Genomic DNA, 24621 nt, shown 5'->3' with positions numbered 1-24621 from the left:
ACACAATGTATGGATCTACCAAAACTCACTTAAATGAATTTTGATATGTACATTATACCTCAATAAAGCTTTAAAAAATTCGGCTTCAAACGGAGACCCAAAGAAGTAAGCTATATATTATTTTCCAGCAGCCTTCCCCTAAGTGCCATTAGGTGCTTGATTATATAGTTACCAAAAAGGTCACGGACTCTTTACATACAGGAGGGAATTTATTCTGTGCATTTAGCGCCTGTTAAGTTTTCAGAGAAATAGGAAGGAAAAAGCCCTCTGCGTTTGCTGAACGAAACTCCGAATTCCGCAGGCTAGGTTACAGCGCACGCGTGGAGCTGGCGCGCGTGCGCAAAACCGTTACCATAACGACCTAAAGACGCTGCACGGGAGGCTGAGGAAAATGAACTGAGTCTCCGGGTGATGGAGAAACGAATTTCGCCCGATGCAGACGTGGCCGATCTGGAGCTAGAGGCCGTCATCGGCTTCAATGGTGAGGCTTCGAACAGAACCCCGGGATCTTGTGACACAATCAGGGGCAGTGAGACACCGGGTGCCACCTGGAAGGCAGTGTGGGACACTGGCATGAGCACAGGCTAGGGCCAAGCACAGGGGGCGCAGACAGCCTCTCCAGGACAAAGTCTCAGAGTCACCTCCTCGCTCCGAGCCTCAAGGAGTGGGATGGTTTTTGCCAGCACCTAAAAGGAGCCAAATGCCTCTCCTCTCAGGGCTGGAAGGATGAATACAAATGGTTGTGGCCCTTATCCAACTAGGTCAGCTCTCCCGTCGCTCTATTTCCTACGCAGGTCGCAAATCTTCCCGCCCCTTCGAAACCACTAGGTTATGGAGTCTGTATCTGCCGCTGGGACCAACTAACTTCCAAAATACCAGTTGATGTATCAGTGAGAAAGGGCGGGGAGGGAACGTGTATTTGAGCAACCGTTTGAGAAGGTCTTATCCTCTAACGCGAAGAAAGGATTCTAACCGTCGATTTCAGGCGTCGATAGGAGGCGAAGGGGACGCCAGGGGTAGCTGGAGGGGAAAGATGCTTTGGTCAGAGGAGGTCTGGTTGGTCTACTCAAATCTTATTTATGCTGCGCATTTGAACATCAAGGGGGGAAAAAGCTGTTTTTTTTTGTTGTTGTTGTTTGTTTTGAGAAGAATGAAAACCAAGCATTTCGGTATTTTAGAAAGAGCAAACTTTTTAAAAAGTTCGTTGTGATTCCTGAAAGCTATAAAATTTTAATAATGTATATGTCGATTAATCAATGACTAAAAATGCTTTAAGCACATTCTGGGACTTAGCTCTTGACGCTTTGTTTACTTTAGTAGTCTCTAATAGAAAGTGGGCACTTAGTACAACTGAGATATTAGCCATCTTTAGAGCTGTTTACCAGACCATTGGTAAAGGAAGTGAGTGACTGACAGTGAGTGCAAAGGGGGCACCCTGGTTACCAGTGTGAAACCTCAAACAGCTCTGCAACTGCACTCACGCTGTTTTGTAGAGCTCCTAGAGTAAATATATGGTATACTGTATCGTGATGTCTTCCATGGCGAATATTAATGATCTTGATCTTTTAAAATGTTCCAAATTAATTGAACTGTTTATACTTTGTTGGCTTTGTGACAATTGATATTCTTTCATATAGTCAATATACAGTTATATGTACATGCTCAATACTTAACTATGCACTGAGAATACAGGGGTAACTACAAACATAAGAAGGGGAGTATAGAAAATTGGAAAAATAGAGTGAAACCAAAAGAAAAATCAGCTATTGTTACATTTCCCAAATATATCACTGTTAAACTTTTGGTGTGATCATTTCAACTATGTATTTACATATAAATATTTCTTATTAAAGTATCATTGAGATACAGTCTTATGAAGGTTTCACATGAACAACATTGTGGTTTCAACATTTACCCATATTATCAAATCCCACCCCCCATTGCAGTCACTGTCTATCAGTGTACTAAGATGCTATAGAGTCATTACTTCTCTGTGCTGTACTGCCTTCCCAAGAGCTACCCATATTGTGATTGCCAATTATACTGCCCCTTAATCCCTCCCCAACACCTTTCCTATGGTAATTGCTAGTACCTTCTCAGAGTCTGTGAGTCTGCTGCTATATTTGTTACTTCAGTTTTGCTTTGTTTTTATACTCCACAAATTAGTGAAGTTCATTGGGTACTTGTCCTTATCCACCTGGCTTATTTCACTAAGCATAATACTCTCTAGATCCATCCATGTTGTTGCAAATGGTAGGATTTCTTTTTATGGCTGAAAAATATTCCATTTGTGTATATGTACCACATTTTCTTTATTCATCTATTGATGGAAACTTTATCGTTTCCATATCTTGGCTATTGTAAATAGTGCAGCCACAAACATAGGGGTGCATATGTCTTTTTGAATCAGGGATCTTGTTTTCTTCAGATAAATTCCTAGGAGTGGAATTCCTGGGTCAAATGGTGTTTCTATTTTTAGTTTTTTGAGGAACTTCCATATTGCTTTCCACAATGGTTGAATGAATTTACATTCCCACGAACAATGTAGGAAGGTTTCCACCTTCTACGCATCCTCGCCAGCATTGTCTTTTGGATGTTGACTATCCTAACTGATGTGAGGTGATATATCATTGTCTTTTTAATTTGCATTTCCCTGTTGATTAGCGATGTGCAGCATCTTTTCATGTACCTGTTGGCTACCCAAATTTATTCTTTGGAGAAGTGTCTGTTCATATCCTCTGCCCATTTTTTAATCAGATTATTTGGTTTTGGGATATTGAGGCATGTGGATTCTTTATAAAATTTGGATGTTAACCCCTTATTGGATAAGTCATTTATGAATATATTCTCCCATTCTGTAGGATGCCTTTTTGTTCTGTTGATGGTGTCCTTTGCTCTACAGAAGCTTTTTAGTTTAATGTAGTCCCACTTATTTTTATTTTGTTACCCTTGCCTGAGGAGATGTGTTCAGGAAAATGTTTATATTGAATACATTTTTGCCTACATTCTCTTCTAAGAGTTTTATGATTTCATGACTTACATTCAGGTCTTTGATCCATTTTGAATTTACTTTTGTGTATGGAGTTACACAATAATCCAGTTTCATTCTCTTATATGTAGTTGTTCAGTTTTGCCAACACCAGTTGTTGAAGAGGCTGTCATTTCCCCATTGTATATCCATGGCTCCTTTATCATATATTAATTGCCCATATATGCTTGGGTTTATATCTGGGCTCTCTATTCTGTTCCATTGATCTATGGGTTGGTTCTCATGCCAGTACAAATTGTTTTGATTCCTGTGGCTTTGTAGTAGAACTTGAAGTTAGGGAGGGTAATCTTCCCAGCTTCGTTCTTCCTTCTCAGGATTGCTTTGGCTATTTGTGGTCTTTTGTGGTTCCATATGAATTTTAGAACTATTTGTTCTAGTTTGTTGAAGAATGCTGTTGGTATTTTGATAGGGATTGCATTGAATCTGTAGATTGCTAGACAGGATGACCATTTGACAATATTAATTCTTCCTATCCATGAGGGTGGAATGTATTTCCACTTACTGGTGTCTACTTTAATGTCTCTCATGAGTGTCTTGTAGTTTTCATGGTATAAGTCTTTCACCTCCTTGGTCAGGTTTATTCCTAGGTATTTTACTCTTTTTGATGCAATTGTAAATGGAGTTGTTTGTACGATTTCCCTTTCTGCTAATTTGTTGTTAGTATATAGGAATGCAACAGATGTCTGTGTATTAATTTTGTATCCTGAAACTTTGCTGAATTCAGTTATTAGTTCTAATAGTTTTTTGGTGAAGGGTTTAGGGTTTTCTATGTATAATACCAAGTAGTCTGCAGGCAGTGACAGTTGAACTTCTTCCTTACCAATTTGGATGCCTTTTATTTCTTTGTGTTGTCTGATTGCCGTGGCTAGGACCTCCAATACTATGTTGAATGACAGTGGTGAGAGTGGGCATCTTTGTTTTATTCCCTATCTTAGAAGAAAAACTTTCAGCTTTTTTGCTGTTAAGTATGATGTTGGCTGTGGGTTTGTCATATGTGGCCTTTATTATGCTCAGGTACACACCCTCTATACCCATTTTGTTGAGCATTTTTATCATGAATGGATGGTGAATTTTGTCAAATAACTTTTTCACCATTTATTAAGATGATCATGTGGTTTTTGTCCTTCTTTTTGTTGGTGTGGGGTATGATGTTGATTGATTTTTTAATATTGTACCATCATGGCATCCCTAGAATAAATCCCACTTGGTCATGATGGATGATTTTTTTGACGTATTTTTGAATTTCATTTTGATAATATTTTGTTGAGTATTTTTGCATCTATGTTCAGCAGGGATATTGGTCTATAATTTTCTTTTTTTGTGGTGTCTTTGTCTGTTTTTGGTATTAGAGTGATGCTGACCTCATAGAATTAGTTTGAAGTATTTCCTCCTCTTCTACTTTTTGGAATACTTTAAAGAGGATGGGTATTAGGTCTTCTCAAAATGTTTGACAAAATTCAGCAGTGTAGCCATCTGGTCCAGGAATTTTGTTCTTAGGTAGTTTTCTGATAACCAATTCAATTTCATTGCTGGTAATTGTCTGTTCTCATTTTCTGTTTCTTCCTGGATCAGTCTTGGAAGGTTGTACTTTTCTAGAAAGTTGTTCATTTCTTCTACATTGTCCAATTTGTTGGCATATAATTTTTTATAGTATTCTGTAATAATTATTTATATTTATATGATGTGTATTGTGATTTTTCCTTTTTTCATTTCTGATTCTGTTTATGTACGTACACTCTCTTTTTTTCTAATTATGTCTGGCTAGGGATTTATCTATTTTGTTTATTTTCTCAAAGAACCAGTCCTGGTTTCTTTGATTCTTTCTGTTTTTATTCTTCCCAATTTTATTTTTTTATCCTTTGATCTTTATTATGTCCCTTCTTCTACTGACTTTGGGCCTCATTTGTTCTTCTTTTTCTAGTTTAATTGTGAGTTTAGACTGTTCATTTGGAATTGTTTTTCTTTTTTGAGGTACGCCTGTATTGATATATACTTTCCTCTTGGAACTGCCTTTGCTGTGTCCCACAGGTTTTGGGCTGCTGAGCTGTTATTTTAATTTCTCTTCATATATTAATTGATCTCTGTTTTAATTTAGTTATTGATCCATTGATTATTTAAGAGCATGTTGTTAAGCCTCCATTTGTTTGTAGGCTTTTTTGTTGTCTTTGAATAATTTATTTCCAGTTTTATACCTTTGTGGTATGAGAAGCTAGTTGGCACAATTTCAATCTTTTTGAAATTACTGAGGCTCTTTTTGTGGCCTAGTATGTGATGTACTCTGGAAAACATTCCATGTACACTTGAGGAGAATGTATATCCTGCTGCTTTTGGGAGGAACAGTCTGTAGATGTCTGTTAGGTCCATCTGTTCTAATGTATTGTTCAGTGCTCTGTCTCCTTACCTGTTTTCTGTTTGGTTGATCTGTCTATAGGTATAACTGGTATGTTAGTCTCCAAAAATGAATGTGTTGCATTCTGATTCCCCCTTTAATCCCATTAATATTTGTTTCACATATTTAGGTGCTCCTATATTGGATGCATAGATATTTATAATGGTTATATTCTCTTTTTAGACTGACACCTTTATCATTATATTATGTCCTTCTTTGTCTCTTGTGCTTTCTTTGTTTTGAAATCTATTTTGTCTTATATAAATACTGCTACTCCTGCTTTTTTCTCCCTATTGCATGAAATATCTTTTTCCACCCCTTCACTTTTAGTTTGTGTATGTCTTTGGATTTGAAATGAGTCTCTTGTAAGTAGCAAATAGACAGGTCTTGGTTTTTTGCCCATTCTGCAACTCTGTGTTTTGATTGGTGCATTCAGTCCATTTACATTTAGGGTGATTAACCATAGATATGTACATATTGCCATTGCAAGCTTTAGATTTATGGTTACCAAAGGTTCAAAGATAGCTTCCTTACTATCATACAGTCTATCTTAAATTACTTTATTAGTCTATTTTAAACACAATTGTAAGGGGTTTTTTTCTCCCCTTCTTCTTCTTCCTCCTCCACTTTTTATTTATTAGTTGTCATATTCTGTACTCTTTGTGTATACCTTGACTAACTTTGTGAGTAGTTGGTTTAATTTTGCATTTGCTTAGTAATAAATTGGTCTACTACCTTTACTGTGGGTTCATTTTCTCTGGTGACAACTATTTAGCCTTAGGATCATTTCCATGTAGAGCAGTCTCTTTTAGAGATCTTAAAGAAATGGCTTGGTGGTGATGAATTCCATCAATGCTTGCTTATATGGAAATTGTTTAATCCCTCCTTCAAATTTAAATGATAATCTTGCCTGGTAGAGTATTGCTGGTTGGAGGCCCTTCTGTTTCATTACATTAAATATATCATGCCACTCCCTTCTGGCCTGTAAAGTTTCTGCTCATAGCCTGATGGGGTTCCCATTTTAAGTGATCTTTTTTCTCTCTGACTGCTTTCAGTACTCTCTCCTTGTCCTTGATCTTTGCCATTTTAATTACGATATGTCTTGGTGTTGTCTTCCTAGGGTTCCTTTTGTTGCATGATCTTTGTGCTTTCATGACCTGAGTGTCTATTTCCTTTGATTGGGGAAATTTTCAATAATTATGTCCTCAAAGACACTTTCTATCCCTTTGTCTCTCTCTTCTTCTTCCAGTACCCTTATAATGTGAATGTTGTTCCATTTGTATTGGTCACACAGCTATCTTATTATTTTTTCATTCCTAGAGATCCTGTTTCTCTCTGTTCCTCAGCTTCTTTGTTTCCTTGTTCTCTAATTTCTATTTCATTTACAGTCTCCTGTTCCTCATCTAATCTACTTTTAAATCCCCCCATTGTATGTTTCACTTCAGATACTGTATTCTTCAGCTTTGGTTGGCTTTTTTTGAGGATGTCTCTCTTTGTTGGAAGTCCTCCCTGAGATCTTGAATACTTTTCTGTAAATCTGTTTATGACTTTTATTTTGAAGTCATTATCATGAAGATTGGTGATTTCAGTTTCACTGAGCCCTCTTTCTGTTGTCTTTCTTGAATTTTTGTTTGGACCAAATTCCTCTCTCTTCATTTTTTTTTTTTTTAGTGTTTCTAATGGGGTAATAGATTTGTGTAGGAGGCTTCTAGTACTCAGAAGCTCAATTTTCTGTGTGGGAACCCCAGCTGTTGGTATGCAGTGAGTATGGCACCTGTCTGCCTTGCTCATAGTGTTCTGATTTCAGGTGGGTTGTGTGGGCCATCAGCTGATCACAGGAGCAGGGAGAATAATACTCTATGGAGCTGATGGGCAGAGCTGCCCTCACTCTGTCCTGCAGCAATGGCCGGGCGGAGACCGCAAGTGGGACCTGTGCCTGCAGAAGGAAATTGTTACTGGGGCTGGGCTGCTCATGCACAATGGGCTGCAGGGCTGGAGTGTTGTGGGCTGAGCTTCCCTCCAGGCAGCCTGCTACAGTGGTGGTGGCTGGTGAACAGAACCAGTACCTGCCAGGAAGAAAGAGCTCCCAGGGATGGCTCTTGCATACATCTCCCCAGCTGGCCCAAAAGAGGGCTGAGCAGGCTGGGGGTTCTGCCCCTGCCTACCTGGAAGTAAAGTGTGATTTCACTGCCAGCTAGCAGGCCATGTGCCACTTCAAGGAGTCTCTGGGCTGAGTTGCTAGAGAGGAGGATGGAGCATCTGAAGCTACTGATGGCTCCCAACCTGTTGGACTGAGGAGGGCAAGCTGGGGAGGTATTGTTCACCTGACCTTTCTCCTAAACAGAGAGCACTGTGCAATCCTTTCCCCTCTGGCACCCCTCTCACTGCTTGGAAGTCTTTTCAAACTGCCTGCTCTGCTTTCTTTCTCAGGGGGGGCCTGTAGAGTGACTTTTCTCCACAGGAGGCTGTGTTCTCAGCCTCCCTGAGTGTTCCACCTGTCTGTGTTGTCCAGCCTCACCAATCACCAGGGCACTGTGAAATGTGGGCTTATCTTCCTGGAGCTGATCTCCAAGGCCAGGTGTACAGGGTCCTGGGCATCTACTCCCTCTCTGCTCCGTTCCTCTTCCTCCCACCTATGGTCTGGGGTTGGGGGAGGAATTGGGTCCCACTGGATCATGGCTTTGTCACGTTATCCTTTTCTGTAGGGTCTTCTCTTCTTTCTCAGATGTAGCTGATCATTTCTTCAGTCTTCAGGTTGATTTCAGGCCTAGTTGTATTTGCTTTATTTTTGTGTTCTATGTGAGTTTGGTAGGAGGTTTTGCCTCGCCTTCCTACACCATCATCTTTGTTCCCAAACATTCCATATAAATATTTTAAAAATAAAAGTGGACTCATGCTGTATATATATTCGCTTATAATCAGACTTTTTCCCAATGCTGTATGTATGCTCTCATAATCAGACTTTTTTCTACTTAACAATATGCCTTATAAATTTTTTTAGTGGTACATATACTCTATGCCATGATTTTGAACATAATACTTTAATATAATATTCTGTTGCATAGATATGTGACCATTTATTTAAACAATGCCTTGTTCTTAAGAATTTAGCATAATTTCCATAGTTTTGCATTTATTTTTAGATGATACAAAGAACATCTGCATAGCCAAAACTTTTAACTCTAACTGTCTCCTTTAGGATAAAGTCTGAATACCTCTTAAAGACTTTTAATAAGCCTCCAAATGCTATAATATATGCAACAGAAATGTGTACCAAAAGTATATCTGTGGAAATATTTATAGTAGCATTATTTCACATAGCTAAAAACTACAAGCAAAATTTCCATCAAAAGTAGAAAGGACAAATAAATTGTGTTGTATTCATACAATAGAGTACTCTGCAGCAATGGCAAAAAAATGACCTACTGCTACATGCAACAGCATGAATGGAGCTCCCTGACATAACATTTGAATGAAAAGATCCAGACACAAAAGAATACATACCATATAATCCCATTCATATGAAGTTCTAAAATGAGGAAAATTAATTTATGGGAATAGAAGTCAAAACAGTAATCACCCTTTGGGAGATGTAGACTGGGAGAAGGCACATGGGAAATGGCTGGGTTGTGGTAGTAATCTACTTCTTGGTCTGGGTTATCATTAAATTGGTGTGTTGGTAAAATATGAATGAGTTTTCTGTATTTTTGTCTTCAGTGAAAAATGTTTACTTAAAAAAGCTATACTCCTCATTAAAGAGAATAAGCAAAATGTTATGAAAGTTTGGGTGAAAGATTCTATTCTAGGCTTAAGTGAGGTCAAGGAAGGGTCAATTCAAGTAATCTTTAAAGCTGGGTAAAAGTCAGTGGGTAAAGACTGAGGAGTAGAATATTCCCAGTAGCAAGAATAGTGTGAACACAGGAAGAAGGTGGAGAATGTGGGGCCTGATTGGGGGATGGCAAAACTGGCTTCGGTTTCAGAGACTGGCAGGATTACATAGGAAAGAGGGCCTGAAATTTGATTTTAGAGGCCTTAAAACCAGGTGTGGAGAAAATGGAAGTTTCTGACCAGGATTCCCCTGGCCTTAATAGCACCTATTGTATATACATATATATAAGAGCCTGTTCACACATCTATGGGGCCCTGTTCACACATCTACTGGGGACTGAGAGGCTCGTCAGTCTTGGGAGTATTGGCCTAGGGGAGAGGCGGAAAGAAACACCCATTTTCTCAGGTCCTCAGTTCCTTGCACATAATTGATCAGGCATCTGCCAGTCCTCAGAGGCCCACTCCCAGAGCTCCTCCCAGTGCTAGGGGCGGGGAAGTAGAGGGCCCTGAGAGCGGGGAGAGAGTGGTCTGAACAGGAGCCGTGAGAATGGGAGAGAGCCAAAAAGGCAAGTGTGGAGGGAGAACTAGGAGAGAATGGCGGCTGGCAGAGGGAAGCCGTGGAACCCCGGAGCTAGGAGAGGAGTAAGCCTGTGCTGGAGAGCAGGAAGGAGCAGTGCCCGAGCGAATGAACGTGGCATGAACCCCTCCTGATGCCCCAGCTTCCTGCCATTGCCTTTATTCTGTCTCACCAGATTTATAGGGAACTTGCCCTGGGTGGGGAATGTCCTCCTCCTGGATCAATGCAAGGTAATCGTGTTTATTTTTCATGTGGAAACAAATGAGGCGCAAAAACAAAGCCCCTTTTATCATTGTGACACTAGAACACTCATTGTAGTTATGCAATAGTTTATGAATTTTAACTTGAGAGTATAAATATATAACTGTACTTTATGCTTCTAGGTATTGTCTTTTGACAGGAATTTTTTATTTAATTAAACCAAATTTAGTTGTGTTGTCTATGAAAACATTATAAAATTGTAGTTCCTAAGACTTTGTAATGACACAAGAATAGCCACATTAATCAATTAACTGGAATAGATAAGCTCATGATTTTCCTATTATGCAGAGTCCCTAAACTGCAAACAGCAACAATAACTGTATATAAAAAATTTGTACATTAACAAAATACTAAATATACTATATATAGTATGCTATATATAAATAATTTATAATATTTACTCTACTATAGAAACATTATATATAAAGCAATTTGCATGTTATATCTTACATAAAAAGCAGCATATTGTGCACATTTTGAAACCTGCTTTTTTCACCTAACTTTATTTGTATGATGTATACATGTTGATTCATGTTGATTAATTCATGCTAACCCCACTATTCCCTTGTGTATACATGCCAATATTAATTATCTATTTCACTCTTGAAGCCTTTTAGTTTATTTCTAACTTTTTGCTAATACAAACAATGCCACAAATCACACCTGAGTAGAGGCCCACAAGTGCAATTACAAGTATTTCCCTAGGTTATATACCAAAGAGTGGAATGGCTGGGTCCTAGTGTATGTGCATATTCAACCATACTCAATATGAACACGTTGTTTTCCAGAGCAATTCTACCAATTTACTCTCCCATGAATCAGAGTATGTTCCATCCACTTCACATCACCACCAGTGCTGGGTGTTGCCAGTCTTTTTAAATTTAGTCATTATGATGGAGATGAAGGGGTGTCTCATTTTGGATATAATTTGCATTTCCCTTTGATTACTTGTGAAGTTGCATATCTTTCATATGCTTATTAGCTTTTGAATTTCCTCCATCATAAAATGCCTGTTCATATCCTTTGCTCATTTTTCTGTTGGGCAGTTTGTGTGTTTCATATTTCTTTGCAGTAGTGCTTTGTGTACCCTGAATATAATCCTTCGTCTGTTATATTGCCAATATCTCTGGTTTGGATTTTTCTTTTCATTTTCTCTTTTTTAATTACAAGTCTTTAATTTTTAACATAAGTGCTTGAATATATTAGCCTTTCTGTTAGGATTTGCTCTTTCATGTCATGTTTAAGAATTATTTACTACAACATGTGTATACATCGTCTTGTTTTTCACATTGATATCCTTGATCTAACTGGAGTATATTGTTTGTGGATGGTGTGAAATAGGGATCTAACTTGACTTTTTCCATATGGATAGCCATGTGATTTTTTATAAGGAGACTGCAAATAAAAAAAATATATATATATACATATATTTTTTTAAGTAGGAAAAGATCACTTCCACCCAAACACAAACCTTAGTATTATGAGAACTTAGTATATAAAAAAGGAATGATCACAATTAAAATTAAAGAAATCATTTATTCACTGAATACATTGGCCTTTTGAGCAAAAAAAGAAATCTGTTTAACTACTAGAATCACATTATGCACCAAAATTAAATCCAGAGGGAGTTAAATACAGAAGATGAATTCATTAAAAGACCAGGAGACTATATTAATACATTTTTATGACTCTTTTGATGTGATGGAGTAGGAAATAGCAATAAAAAGGATTTAAAAATACCCAGGAATAAATATAATAATACATGTAGGAGGTCTTTATGAAGAAAAATTGAAAATGCTACTGGGAAACATAAAAGGAAACTTCATGGAGAAACATACCCTGGTTTAGAAAGGAGATATAATGTATTATATAAAAATTATATTGCCTGAAATTTATCTATACATTTAATACTATTCCACTAAAAATGATTTTTAACCAGTCAAGCTGACTTTAAAATTTATATTGTAAAATAAATAGGAATAACCAAAAGGTTTCTGACCAAAGATGAGTGATAAGGGGGAACTTATGTCTATTGTATATTAAAATATTACTTAATTTTATTACAAATTATTACAAAATAATTACACATTACAAAGGTTTGTAATTCTGGTGATGATTCTTGGCAAACAGCTGAAGGATGGGGTCCTGGAAGACCCCACTGGAAGAGGTCCTGAGTTTCTTCAGAGTGCCAGGTGGTGACTGAGAACTGAAACCAAGTTTTTATCTTAACCAAACTTTTGCCTGAGATAGTAAATTCACGTTCTCCTGATGCCATGCACTCACCTCGTCAGGATGCTTGGGATCAAGCCTCCTGTGTTTCTTAGGATTACAAGAATTGGCACTAGGGCCTTGCCCTCCCACTCCAGTGTCAGCATCACTTGGAAGCATGTCAGAAATGTAGAATCACAGTCCCGTTTCAGACCTAAAATCAGAATCTACATTTTAACTGGATACACTGTGGGGTTTATGTTCATTAAAGTTTGCAAAGTGACCTACAAGACCTAACTTCCTGTCGGGAGACTAAAATTACCTGTTAATCCCAAACATAAGCACTTATTTTAGATGAATTAGGTCTTTTTTTCAAAAGTTTTCTCTTCTGTACTCAGTTTTTGTAAAATTTACCAGCCACTTCTGCACCCTAGTATTATTATTTTTAATTTCTCTCTTTTAGGACATGGGCCCACTGGTCTGAAATGCCATCCTGACCAGGAGCATCTGGTTTTTCCTCTGGGCTGGACAGCCCCCATTCAGGCAATAAATACTCAAGAACAGAATTTCCTGCATGGACACGGCAACAACATCTCCTGTGTGACCATCTCCAAGAGTGGGACGTACGTTGCCTCTGGACAAGTCACATTCATGGGCTTCAAGGTGAAAACACTGAAAATAGCTCTTAGTGAAGGGATTTAGAGGTGCCTCCCTAGAAAAGCCACCGGCTTCGGGCTGGCTCTGTGCTGCCTCCTGTTTTGACTCTTCCTCCTCCTCTTCTGCTCGGCTTCTCCTTGAACTGATTTCTTTCTCAGGCTGAGAATGAAGGAATCTGGTGTTCGTACACCCGATACTGCAGCTTGTGGCTGATAATGCCCGGTCCCTGCTTAAAACTCTTTCTGTTTTGTTTCTGTCATATTTGTAAGCCATGTTCTAATTTCTAGAAAAGTGATGTTCCTGGTTCCTTTTCACTGAGAGAGGTAGCGATCTCCTCAAAGCCTGTCTATGATCTGACCGTGTGTTCTTGCCTCCAGGCAGATATCATTTTGTGGGATTATAAGGAAAGGGAGCTGATTGCTCGGCTGTCACTTCACAAGGGCAAAATTGAAGATCTGACCTTTTCACTCAATGATTTGTACTTGGTATCACTAGGAGGCCCAGACGATGGAAAGTAATGAGCAAAGCTTACTTATGTATTTTCCACCAGGCATATTTCTAGATGTATCAAGTACCCTCCTCACCTCGAACATTCCCTCTCGGCCCATCTATATTTGAGTGGGTGTTGTGTGAAAAGCCAATGCAGAAAATACCATAGAATAGCAGTTTTGCAGTCTGGCTGTGCACTCCACTGGGGAGCTTCAGGAAATGACTGATACCTGACTGCACCTTCAGAGAGTTTGATTTGATCGGCCTGGGCTTTAGGAGTTTAAAAGCTTTCCCAGTGATTCTAATATGCAGCTAAATTTGAGAACCTTTGCTGTAAACAAAAGATGACACCATCATCATCATCATCATCAAAGACAACAGCTAATTTTGGGGGAGCACTTACCATGCGATGGGTGTGTGTTGAGCACTTTGACTGCGCTATCTCATTTAAGCCTCACGACTCCATGAGCTGTGGTGGCCGTGACAGGTGCGGAGCTTATGTCACCAGCTGGTAAGTAGCAGAGCTGGGAGACAAACCCTGGCACTGTGATCCAGCGGTTGCACTTTTACCTTGCCTTGCCAAGACATGACCTTTGCCCTCAAGGAACTCACAGTCATGTTTAGTAGGCAGAGAATACATACAAATGAAACTGGAAGAGTGGAGGGGAGTTTTCAAAAGTGTTTTATTAGGGAGAACAATCAATGCAGCATATATTCCTATGTAAATGCTAAAGGAACATAGTCTGCTTAAAGAAAATTGGGGGATGTTGAGAAAAACATTCTAAAGAAAGTTTCCTTTCTGAAACTTTCCTGTATTAGAAAAATGCAATATAGTCATCCCTGAGTAGTCACGGTGGACAGGAAGATGGGGTTCTGCGGATTGGTTTTGGACAATTAGAAATCAACCCTGAGTCTGTGGGCAAGTACATTCTATGCAAACCACCTGGCTTCTACACAGAGAGAGAGAAACAGAAGGGATGCAGTGGACATTCTACAGTTTGCATGTGCATATATATATATATTTTTTATTAAGGTACCACTGATATGCACTTTAATGAAGGTTTCACATGAAAAACGTTGTGGTTACTACTTTCACCCATATTATGAAATCCCCCCACGCACCCCTTTTCAGTCACTGTCCATCAGCATAGTTAGATGCCATAGAGTCACTACATGTCTTTTCTGTGCTATACTGCCTTCCCCATGACCATTTTGTTGAGAATTTTTATCATGAATGGATGTTGAATTTTGTCAAATGCTTTTTCAGCATCTATGGAGATGATCATGTGGTTTTTCTCCTTCTTTTCACTAATGTAGTGGATGATGTTGATGGATTTTCAAATATTGTACCATCCTTGCATCCCTGGAATAAATCCTACTTGATCATGATGGATGATTTTTTTTTATATATTTTTGAATTTGGTTTGCTAATATTTTGTTGAGTATTTTTGCATCTATGTTCATCAGGGATATTGGTCTGTAATTTCCCGAGGTAGGCCTGTATTACAATATATTTCCCTCTTAGCATGGCCTTCACTGTATCCCATCCCACAGATTTTGCAATGTTTAATTATTGTTGTCATTTGTCTCCATTTATTGCTTGAGTTTTTATTTGGTCATTGATCCATTGATTATTTAGGAGCATGTTGTTAAGTCTCCATTTGTTTGTGGGCTTTTTGTTTTCTTTGCATAATTTATTTCTAGTCTCATACTTTTATGGTCTGAAAAGCTGATTTGCATAATTTCAATATTTAAAAATTTTTTAAAATTATTTTGGTATCATTAATATATACTTACATGAGCAACATTGTGGTTACTAGATTCCCTCCATTATCAAATCTCCACCACATACCCCATTACAGTCACTGTCCATCAGTGTAGTAAGATGCTATGGAATCACTACTTGTCTTCTCTGTGCTATACTGCCTTCCCCGTGCCACACCCCTACATTTTGTGTGCTAATCGTAATGCCCCTTCAATCTTTTTTAATTTACTGAGGCTCTTTTTGTGCCCTAGTATATGATCTATTCTTGAAAATGTTCCATGTGCACTTGAGAAGAATGTATATCCTGCTGCTTTTGGGTGGAGTGTTCTGTAGATGTCTATTAGAACTATCTATTCTAATGTGTTGTTCAGTGCCTCTGTGTCCTTACTTATTTTCTGTCTGGTTGATCTGTCCTTTGGAGTGAGTGATGTGTTGAAGTCTCCTAAAATGAATGCATCGCATTCTGTTTCCCCCTTTAATTCTGTTAGTATTTGTTTCACCTATGTAGGTGCTCCTATGTTAGGTGCATATTTATAATGGTTATATCCTCTTGTTGGACTGACCCCTTTATCACTATATAATGTCCTTCTTTGTCTCTTGTAACTTTTTTTGTTTTGAAGTCTATTTTGTCTGATACAAGTACTGCAACTCCTGCTTTTTTCTCACTATTAGTTGCATTAAATATCTTTTTCCATCCCTTCACTTTTAATCTGTGTATGTCTTTGGGTTTGAAGTGAGTCTCTTGTAGGCAGCATATAAATGGGTCTTGTTTTTTTATCCATTCAATGATTCTATGCCTTTTGATGGTTCATTCAGACCATTTACATTTAGGGTGATTATTGATAGATTTTTACTTACTGCCATTGCAGGTTTTAGATTCATGGTTACCAAAGGTTCAAGGGTAACTTCCTTCCTATCTAACATTCTAACTTAACTCACTTAGTATGCTATTACAAGCACAATATAAACATTCTTTTTTTTATTTCCTACTTTTTCTTCCTCCTCCATTCTTTATATATTAGGTATCATATTCTGTACTCTTTGTCTATCCCTTGATTGACTTTGGGGGTAGTTGATTTAATTTTGCATTTTTTAAATAATTAATTGTTCTACTTTCTTTACTGTGGTTTTATTTTCCCTGGTGATACCTACTTAGCCTTAGGAACTTTCCATCTAGAACAGTCTCTACAAAATACACTGTAGAGACAAATTTAGGGAGGTAAATTCTCTCAACTTTTGCTTATCTGGAAATTGTTTAATCCCTCCTTCACATTTAAATGATAATGTTGCTGGGTAGAGTATTCTTGGTTCAATGCCCTTCTGTTTCACTGCATTAAATATTTTTTTTTTTTTTTTTTTTGAGAGGGCATCTCTCATATTTATTGATCAAATGGTTGTTAACAACAATAAAATTCAGTATAGGGGGGTCAACGCTCAATGTACAATCATTAATCCATCTCAAGCCTAATTCTCGTCAGTCTCCAATCTTCTGAAGCATAACGAACAAGTTCTTACATGGTGAACGAATTCTTACATAGTGAATAAATTCTTACATGGTGAACAGTACAAGGGCAGTCATCACAGAAACTTTCGGTTTTGATCATGCAATATGACCTATAAACAATCAGGTCAAATATGAATATTCGTTTGATTTTTGTACTTGATCTATATGTTGATCCCCCATTTCTCCTACTATTATTATTATTTTTATTTTTAATAAAATGCTGAAGTGGTAGGTAGATGCAAGATAAAGGTAGAAAACATAGTTTAGTGCTGTAAGAAGGCAAATGTAGATGATCAGATGATCAGGTGTGTGCCTATGGACTAAGTATTAATCCAGGCTAGACAAGGGCATCAAGACATCCACGGATGCAGAAGATTTCTCTCAAAGCAGGGGGGGTGAGGTTCTGAGCCTCACCTCTGTTGATCCCCAAATTCTCACCTGATGGCCCCCCTGCGACTGTGCCTGTCTTAGGTTGTTCCTCCCTTGAGGAATCTTACCCGTCTCTGGCTAACCAGTCATCTTCCGGGGCCATACAGGGAAATGTAAAGTTGGTAAGTGAGAGAGAAGCCATATTGTTTGCAAAGGTTAGCTTTTTACTTCTTTGCAGATTTATGCCCTGTGGCTTCTATGCCCAGCACTTGTCTCAAGGTATCTTTACCACCTGGAGGAATTATGATACTCGGTAAATTCGATATGAGGCACGAATTCTATTTAAGGGTTGTAATTAGGAAGGGAGAAGAAAAGCTATAGATGTAGCATACGAAGGAAACTTGGGAGGATTGATTATTTCTTTGACATATCTTCTTGTATAGTACCTTAAGTATGTATAGGTTTTAAACTACTAACTAATTTGCACACATATATTAACATAATAGGAATACGGTGACATAAACAAAGCAAATCTATAATTACCAGCCATCTCCAGTGAAGCCAAGAAAACCATTTAGGCACCCTAGGCATTTGTGAAAATTTATCTATGATATGATGGATATTGTCCAACTGTACTTGAACCATCAGACAAATTAAAGCAGCCCATTTCTGGGATCTGTTCACATCCCATATGTTCTTTTAACCATAGATAGTCTATAGTCATGAGATTTTGGAGTGCTACAACTTGCACCCCTCCCAACTCCTGGTTGAGTTCCAACAGTACAGATCCGGTCAAATTCGTTGTCTCACTGTATGCACATGCCAGCCTAGACATCTCCCTCCTCATTCTTATGGCAAGTCCAGGAGATGGTGGGCTGGATGCAGCCACAACCGCAGCATCGTCCGGATCCCTGTGGAGGCTTTTTGATGATCATCCCCCGGCACGAGTCCTCCAGAGAGTGCTGATGCCGGAAGCTCCTCCTCATATCGTATCTTAGTTCATTTTCTGGGTATCCAAGCTAGGCCTTGATCTCCTGCATAGAAACAAACAGACCCTTTGCCCACACTTTGACATGCCCTCTATACCACTGTGCAGAACTCATTGGAGGTCAGCACACAGTAACTGCTTTTTTTTTTTTTTTTAAATTAAGAGAAAGGAATATTATCAGAAAAGAGTACCTCCATAGCTGATCATCTGACACCCTTTAAGTGATCAACATTAAGGATATTTAAAGCATGCGTTGATCTTTGATTTACCAATAGTTTTATCCTGTTAAGGAGTAATCCCCCTTTTCCTTCTTTCTTTCTTTCTTTTTTTTTTTTTTTTTTTTTAATTTTTAATCTACACTTACATGAAGAATACTATGTTTACTATGCTCTCCCCTATATCAGGTCCCCCCTAACAACCACATTACGGTTACTGTCCATCAGCTTAGCAAAATGTTGTAGAGTCACTACTTGTCCTCTCTGTGTTGTGCAGCCCACCCTCCCCTTGCTCCCTCCCCCCCATGCATGCTAATCTTAATAACCCCCTTTTTCTTCCCCCCCCTTATCCCTCCCTGCCCACCCATCCTCCCCAGTTCCTTTCCCTTTGGTACCTGTTAGTCCATTTTTGGGTTCTGTAACTTCACTGCTGTTTTGTTCCTTCAGTTTTTCCTTTGTTCCTATACTCCTCAGATGAGTGACATCATTTGGTATTTCTCTTTCTCCGCTTGGCTTATTTCACTGAGCATAATACTCTCCAGCTCCATCCATGTTGCTGCAAATGGTTGGATTTTTCCACTTCTTATGGCTGAGTAGTATTCCATTGTATATATGTACCACATCTTCTTTATCCATTCATCTACCGATGGACATTTAGGTTGCTTCCAATTCTTGGCTATTGTAAATAGTGCTGCGATAAACATAGGGGTGCATCTGTCTTTCTCAAACTTGATTGCTGCGTTCTTAGGGTAAATTCCTAGGAGTGGGATTCCTGGGTCAAAAGGTAGGTCTGTTTTGAGAATTTTGATGAACCTCCAAACTGCTTTCCACAATGGTTGAACTAATTTACATTCCCACCAGCAGTGTAGGAGGGTTCCCCTTTCTCCACAGCCTCGCCAACATTTGTTGTTGTTTGTCTTTTGGATGGCAGCTATCCTTACTGGTGTGAGGTGATACCTCATTGTAGTTTTAATTTGCATTTCTATGATAATTAGCGATGTGGAGCATCTTTTCATGTGTCTCTTGGCCATCTGTATTTCTTTTTTGGAGAACTGTCTGTTCAGTTCCTCTGCCCATTTTTTAATTGGGTTATTTGTTTTTTGTTTGTTGAGGCTTGTGAGCTCTTTATATATTCTGGACGTCAAGCCTTTATCGGATCTGTCATTTTCAAATATATTCTCCCATACTGTAGGGTTCCTTTTTGTTCTATTGATGGTGTCTTTCGCTGTACAGAAGCTTTTCAGCTTAATGTAGTCCCACTTGCTCATTTTTGCTGTTGTTTTCCTTGCCCGGGGAGATATGTTCAAGAAGAGATCACTCATGTTTATGTCTAAGAGGTTTTTGCCTATGTTTTTTTCCAAGAGTTTAATGGTTTCATGCCTTACATTCAGGTCTTTGATCCATTTTGAGTTTACCTTTGTATATGGGGTTAGACAATGGTCCAGTTTCATTCTCCTACATGTAGCTGTCCAGTTTTGCCAGCACCATCTGTTGAAGAGACTGTCATTTTGCCATTGTATGTCCATGGCTCCTTTATCAAATATTAATTGACCATATATGTTTGGGTTAATTTCTGGGGTCTCTAATCTGTTCCACTGGTCTGTGGCTCTGTTCTTGTGCCAGTACCAAATTGTCTTGATTACTATGGCTTTGTAGTAGAGCTTGAAGTTGGGGAGTGAGATCCCCCCTACTTTATTCTTCTTTTTCAGGATTGCTTTGGCTATTCGGGGTCTTTGGTGTTTCCATATGAATTTTTGAATTATTTGTTCCAATTCATTGAAGAATGTTGCTGGTAATTTGAGAGGGATTGCATCAAATCTGTATATTGCTTTGGGCAGGATGGCCATTTTGACGATATTAATTCTTCCTAGCCATGAGCATGGGATGAGTTTCCATTTATTAGTGTCCCCTTTAATTTCTCTTAAGAGTGACTTGTAGTTTTCAGAGTATAAGTCTTTCACTTCCTTGGTTAGGTTTATTCCTAGGTATTTTATTCTTTTTGATGCAATGGTGAATGGAATTGTTTTCCTGATTTCTCTTTCTATTGATTCGTTGTTAGTGTATAGGAAAGCTACAGATTTCTGTGTGTTGATTTTGTATCCTGCAACTTTGCTGTATTCCGATATCAGTTCTAGTAGTTTTGGAGTGGAGTCTTTAGGGTTTTTTATGTACAGTATCATATCATCTGCAAATAGTGACAGTTTAACTTCTTCTTTACCAATCTGGATTCCTTGTATTTCTTTGTTTTGTCTGATTGCCGTGGCTAGGACCTCCAGTACTATGTTAAATAACAGTGGGGAGAGTGGGCATCCCTGTCTGGTTCCCGATCTCAGTGGAAATGCTTTCAGCTTCTCGCTGTTCAGTATAATGCTGGCTGTGGGTTTATCATATATGGCCTTTATTATGTTGAGGTACTTGCCCTCTATTCCCATTTTGCTGAGAGTTTTTATCATGAATGGATGTTGAATTTTGTCAAATGCTTTTTCAGCATCTATGGAGATGATCATGTGGTTTTTGTCTTTCTTTTTGTTGATGTGGTGGATGATGTTGATGGATTTTCGAATGTTGTACCATCCTTGCATCCCTGGGATGAACCCCACTTGGTCATGGTGTATGATCCTTTTGATATACTGTTGAATTCTGTTTGCTAATATTTTATTGAGTATTTTTGCATCTACATTCATCAGGGATATTGGTCTGTAATTTTCTTTTTTGGTGGGGTCTTTTCCTGGTTTTGGTATTAGGGTGATGTTGGCTTCATAGAATGAGTTTGGGAGTATTCCCTCTTCTTCTATTTTGTGGAACACTTTAAGGAGAATGGGTATTATGTCTTCTCTGTGTGTCTGATAAAATTCCGAGGTAAATCCGTCCGGCCCCGGGGTTTTGTTCTTGGGTAGTTTTTTGATTACTGTTTCAATTTCTTTGCTTGTAATTGGTTTGTTTAACTTTTGTGTTTCTTCCTTGGTCAGTCTTGGGAGGTTGTATTTTTCTAGGAAGTTGTCCATTTCTTCTAGGTTTTCCAGCTTGTTGGCATATAGGTTTTCATAGTAGTCTTTAATAATTCTTTGTATTTCTGTGGAGTCTGTCGTGATTTTTCCATTCTCATTTCTGATTATCTTGATTTGTGTTGACTCTCTTTTTCTCTTAATAAGTTGGGCTAGAGGCTTATCTATTTTGTTTATTTTCTCAAAGAACCAGCTCTTGGTTTCGTTGATTTTTGCTATTGTTTTATTCTTCTCAATTTTGTTTATTTCTTCTCTGATCTTTATTATGTCCCTCCTTCTGCTGACTTTAGGCCTCATTTGTTCTTCTTTTTCCAGTTTTAATAATTGTGATGTTAGACTATTCATTTGGGATTGTTCTTCCTTCTTCAAGTGTGCCTGGATTGCTATATACTTTCCTCTTAAGACTGCTTTCGCTGCATCCCACAGAAGTTGGGGCTTAGTGTTGTTGTTGTCATTTGTTTCTATATATTCCTTGATCTCTATTTTGATTTGTTCATTGATCCATTGATTATTTAGTAGCATGTTGTTAAGCCTCCATGTGTTTGTGAGCCTTTTTGTTTTCTTTGTAGAATTTATTTCTACTTTCATACCTTTGTGGTCTGAAAAATTGGTTGGTAGAATTTCAATATTGTGGAATTTACTGAGGCTCTTTTTGTGAGCTAGTATGTGGTCTATTCTGGAGAATGTTCCATGTGCACTTGAGAAGAATGTATATCCTGTTGCTTTTGGATGTAAAGTTCTATAGATGTCTATTAGGTCCATCTGTTCTAGTGTGTTGTTCAGTGCCTGTGTGTCTTTACTTATTTTCTGCCCGGTGGATCTATCCTTTGGGGTGAGTGGTGTGTTGAAGTCTCCTACAATGAATGCATTGCAGTCTATTTCCCTCTTTAGTTCTGTTAGTATTTGCTTCACATATGCTGGTGCTCCTGTATTGGGTGCATATATATTTAGAATGGTTATATCCTCTTGTTGGACTAAGCCCTTTATCATTATGTAGTGGCCTTCTTTATCTCTTGTTACTTTCTTTGTTTTGAAGTCTATTTTGTCTGATATTAGTACTGCAACCCCTGCTTTCTTCTCACTGTTGTTTGCCTGAAATATGTTTTTCCATCCCTTGACTTTTAGTCTGTGCTTATCTTTGGGTTTAAGGTGAGTTTCTTGTAAGCAGCATATAGATGGGTCTTGCTTTTTTATCCATTCTATTACTCTATGTCTTTTGATTGGTGCATTAAGTCCATTTACATTTAGGGTGACTATTGAAAGATATGTACTTATTGCCATTGCAGGCTTTAGATTCGTGGTTACCAAAGGTTCAAGGTTAGCTTCTTTAGTATCTTACTGCCTAACTTAGCTCGCTTATTGAGCTGTTATATACACTGTCTGGAGAGTCTTTTCTTCTCTCCCTTCTTATTCCTCCTCCTCCATTCTTCATATGTTGTGTGTTTTGTTCTGTGCTCTTTTTAGGGGTGCTCCCATCTAGAGCAGTCCCTGTAGGATGCCCTGTAGAGGTGGTTTGTGGGAAGCAAATTCCCTCAGCTTTTGCTTGTCTGGGAATTGTTTGATCCCACCATCATATTTAAATGATAGTCGTGCTGGATACAGTATCCTTGGTTCAAGGCCCTTCTGTTTCATTGCATTAAGTATATCATGCCATTCTCTTCTGGCCTGTAGGGTTTCTGTTGAGAAGTCTGATGTTAGCCTGATTGGTTTTCCTTTATAGGTGACCTTTTTCTCTCTAGCTGCCTTTAAAACTCTTTCCTTGTCCTTGATCCTTGCCATTTTAATTATTATGTGTCTTGGTGTTGTCCTCCTTGGATCCTTTCTGTTGGGGGTTCTGTATAATTCCATGGTCTGTTCGATTATTTCCTCCCCCAGTTTGGGGAAGTTTTCAGCAATTATTTCTTCAAAGACACTTTCTATCCCTTTTCCTCTTTCTTCCTCTTCTGGTATCCCTATAATACGAATGTTTTTCCTTTTGTATTGGTCACATATTTCTCTTAGTGTTGTTTCATTCCTGGAGATCCTTTTATCTCTCTCTATGTCAGCTTCTATACGTTCCTGTTCTCTGGCTTCTATTCCTTCAATGGCCTCTTGCATCTTATCCATTCTGCTTATAAATCCTTCCAGGGATTGTTTCACTTCTGTGATCTCTTTCCTGACATCTGTGATCTCCTTCCGGACTTCATCCCACTGCTCTTGCATTTTTCTCTGCATCTCATCCCATTGCTCTTGCATTTTTTTCTGCATCTCTGTCAGCATATTCATGATTTTTATTTTGAATTCTTTTTCAGGAGGACTAGTTAGGTCTGTCTCCTTCTCAGGTGTTGTCTCTGTGATCTTTGTCTGCCTGTAGTTTTGCCTTTTCATGGTGATAGAGATAGTTTGCAGACCTGGTACAAGTGACCGCTGGAAGAGCTTCCCTTCTTGTTGGTTTGTAGCCTTTTCCTGGGAGAATAGCGACCTCTAGTGGCTTGTGCTGGGCAGCTGTGCGCAGACAGGGCTTCTGCTTCCTGCCCAGTTGCTTTGGGGTTTATCTCCGCTGTTGCTGTGGGCTTGGCCTGGCTGGGGCTGTTCCTCCAAAATGGTGGAGCCCCGTTGGAGGGGGAGCAGCCAGGAGACTATTTATCTCCGTAAGGGGCCTCTGTGCTCCCTGCTGCCCAGGGGGTTAGAGTGCCCAGAGATCCCCAGATTCCCTGCCTCTGGTCTAAGTGACCTGTCCTGCCCCTTTAAGACTTCCAAAAAGCACTCTCCAAACCAAAACCACAACAGCAACAAAAAGGAAAAGACAAGCGATTTTTTTTTTTTTTTTTTTTTTTTTGTCCTCAGGTGCCGGTCCCAGGCACCCGCTCACTGGTCCTGCTGCCCTGTCTCCCTAGCACCAGGGTCCCTGTCCTTTCAAGGCTTCCAAAAAGCACCCACCCACCGGTCCCGCAGGGAAGGAATGCTCGATATTCTTTGTCCTCAGGCACTGGTCCCAGGCACCCGCTCACCAGTCCCGCCGCCCTGCCTCCCTAGCACCGGGGTCCCTGTCCCTTCAAGGCTTCCAAAAAGCACTCGCCAAAAAGAGAGAAAAAAAGGGGAAAAACGCGCGATTTCTTCCGTCCTCAGGTGCCGGTCTCAGGCACCCACCCACCGGTCCCACAGGGAAAAACGCGGGATATTCTTTGTCCTCAGGTGCCGGTCCCAGGCACCCGCTCACCAGTCCCGCCGCCCTGCCTCCCTAGCACCGGGGTCCCTGTCCCTTTTAGGCTTCCAAAAAGCACTCGCAGAAAAGAGAAAAAAAAAGGGGAAAAACGCGCGATTTCCTCTGTCCTCAA

General features: G+C 39.1%; 2 protein-coding genes across 2 annotated transcripts in view; both read left to right on the top strand.

Moving 5' to 3' along the window:
- Positions 1 to 116: 116 nt before the first annotated feature.
- On the top strand, positions 117 to 13487 carry LOC140848609 (cilia- and flagella-associated protein 52-like). The gene is made up of 3 exons (XM_073232875.1): positions 117 to 481; positions 12776 to 12975; positions 13347 to 13487. Exons 1-3 carry the CDS (start codon positions 412 to 414, stop codon positions 13485 to 13487), a joined length of 411 nt encoding a protein of 136 aa, XP_073088976.1. The 5' UTR covers positions 117 to 411.
- Positions 13488 to 13862: 375 nt separating this feature from the next.
- LOC140848608 (cilia- and flagella-associated protein 52-like) overlaps positions 13863 to 24621 on the top strand; it is a 44925-nt gene continuing 34166 nt past the window's right edge. The window contains 1 exon segment of the mRNA XM_073232874.1: positions 13863 to 13969. Coding sequence (XP_073088975.1) covers positions 13863 to 13969 — 107 coding nt within the window.

Source organism: Manis javanica, chromosome 4 (genome assembly GCF_040802235.1).
Source record: "Manis javanica isolate MJ-LG chromosome 4, MJ_LKY, whole genome shotgun sequence".
NCBI classification, from domain to species: Eukaryota; Metazoa; Chordata; class Mammalia; order Pholidota; family Manidae; genus Manis; species Manis javanica.
The sequence above is the reverse complement of the archived record's forward strand: the minus strand, read 5'-3'. Positions and strand labels throughout refer to the sequence as shown.

Excerpts from the sequence above, each read along its gene's own strand:
- LOC140848609 (XM_073232875.1), top strand. The coding sequence starts at position 412 with ATGGAGAAACGAATTTCGCCCGATGCAGACGTGGCCGATCTGGAGCTA. Across the intron at positions 482-12,775 it reads GGCCGTCATCGGCTTCAATG|GACATGGGCCCACTGGTCTG; the intron begins GTGAGGCTTCGA and ends TCTCTCTTTTAG. Across the intron at positions 12,976-13,346 it reads TCACATTCATGGGCTTCAAG|GCAGATATCATTTTGTGGGA; the intron begins GTGAAAACACTG and ends TCTTGCCTCCAG.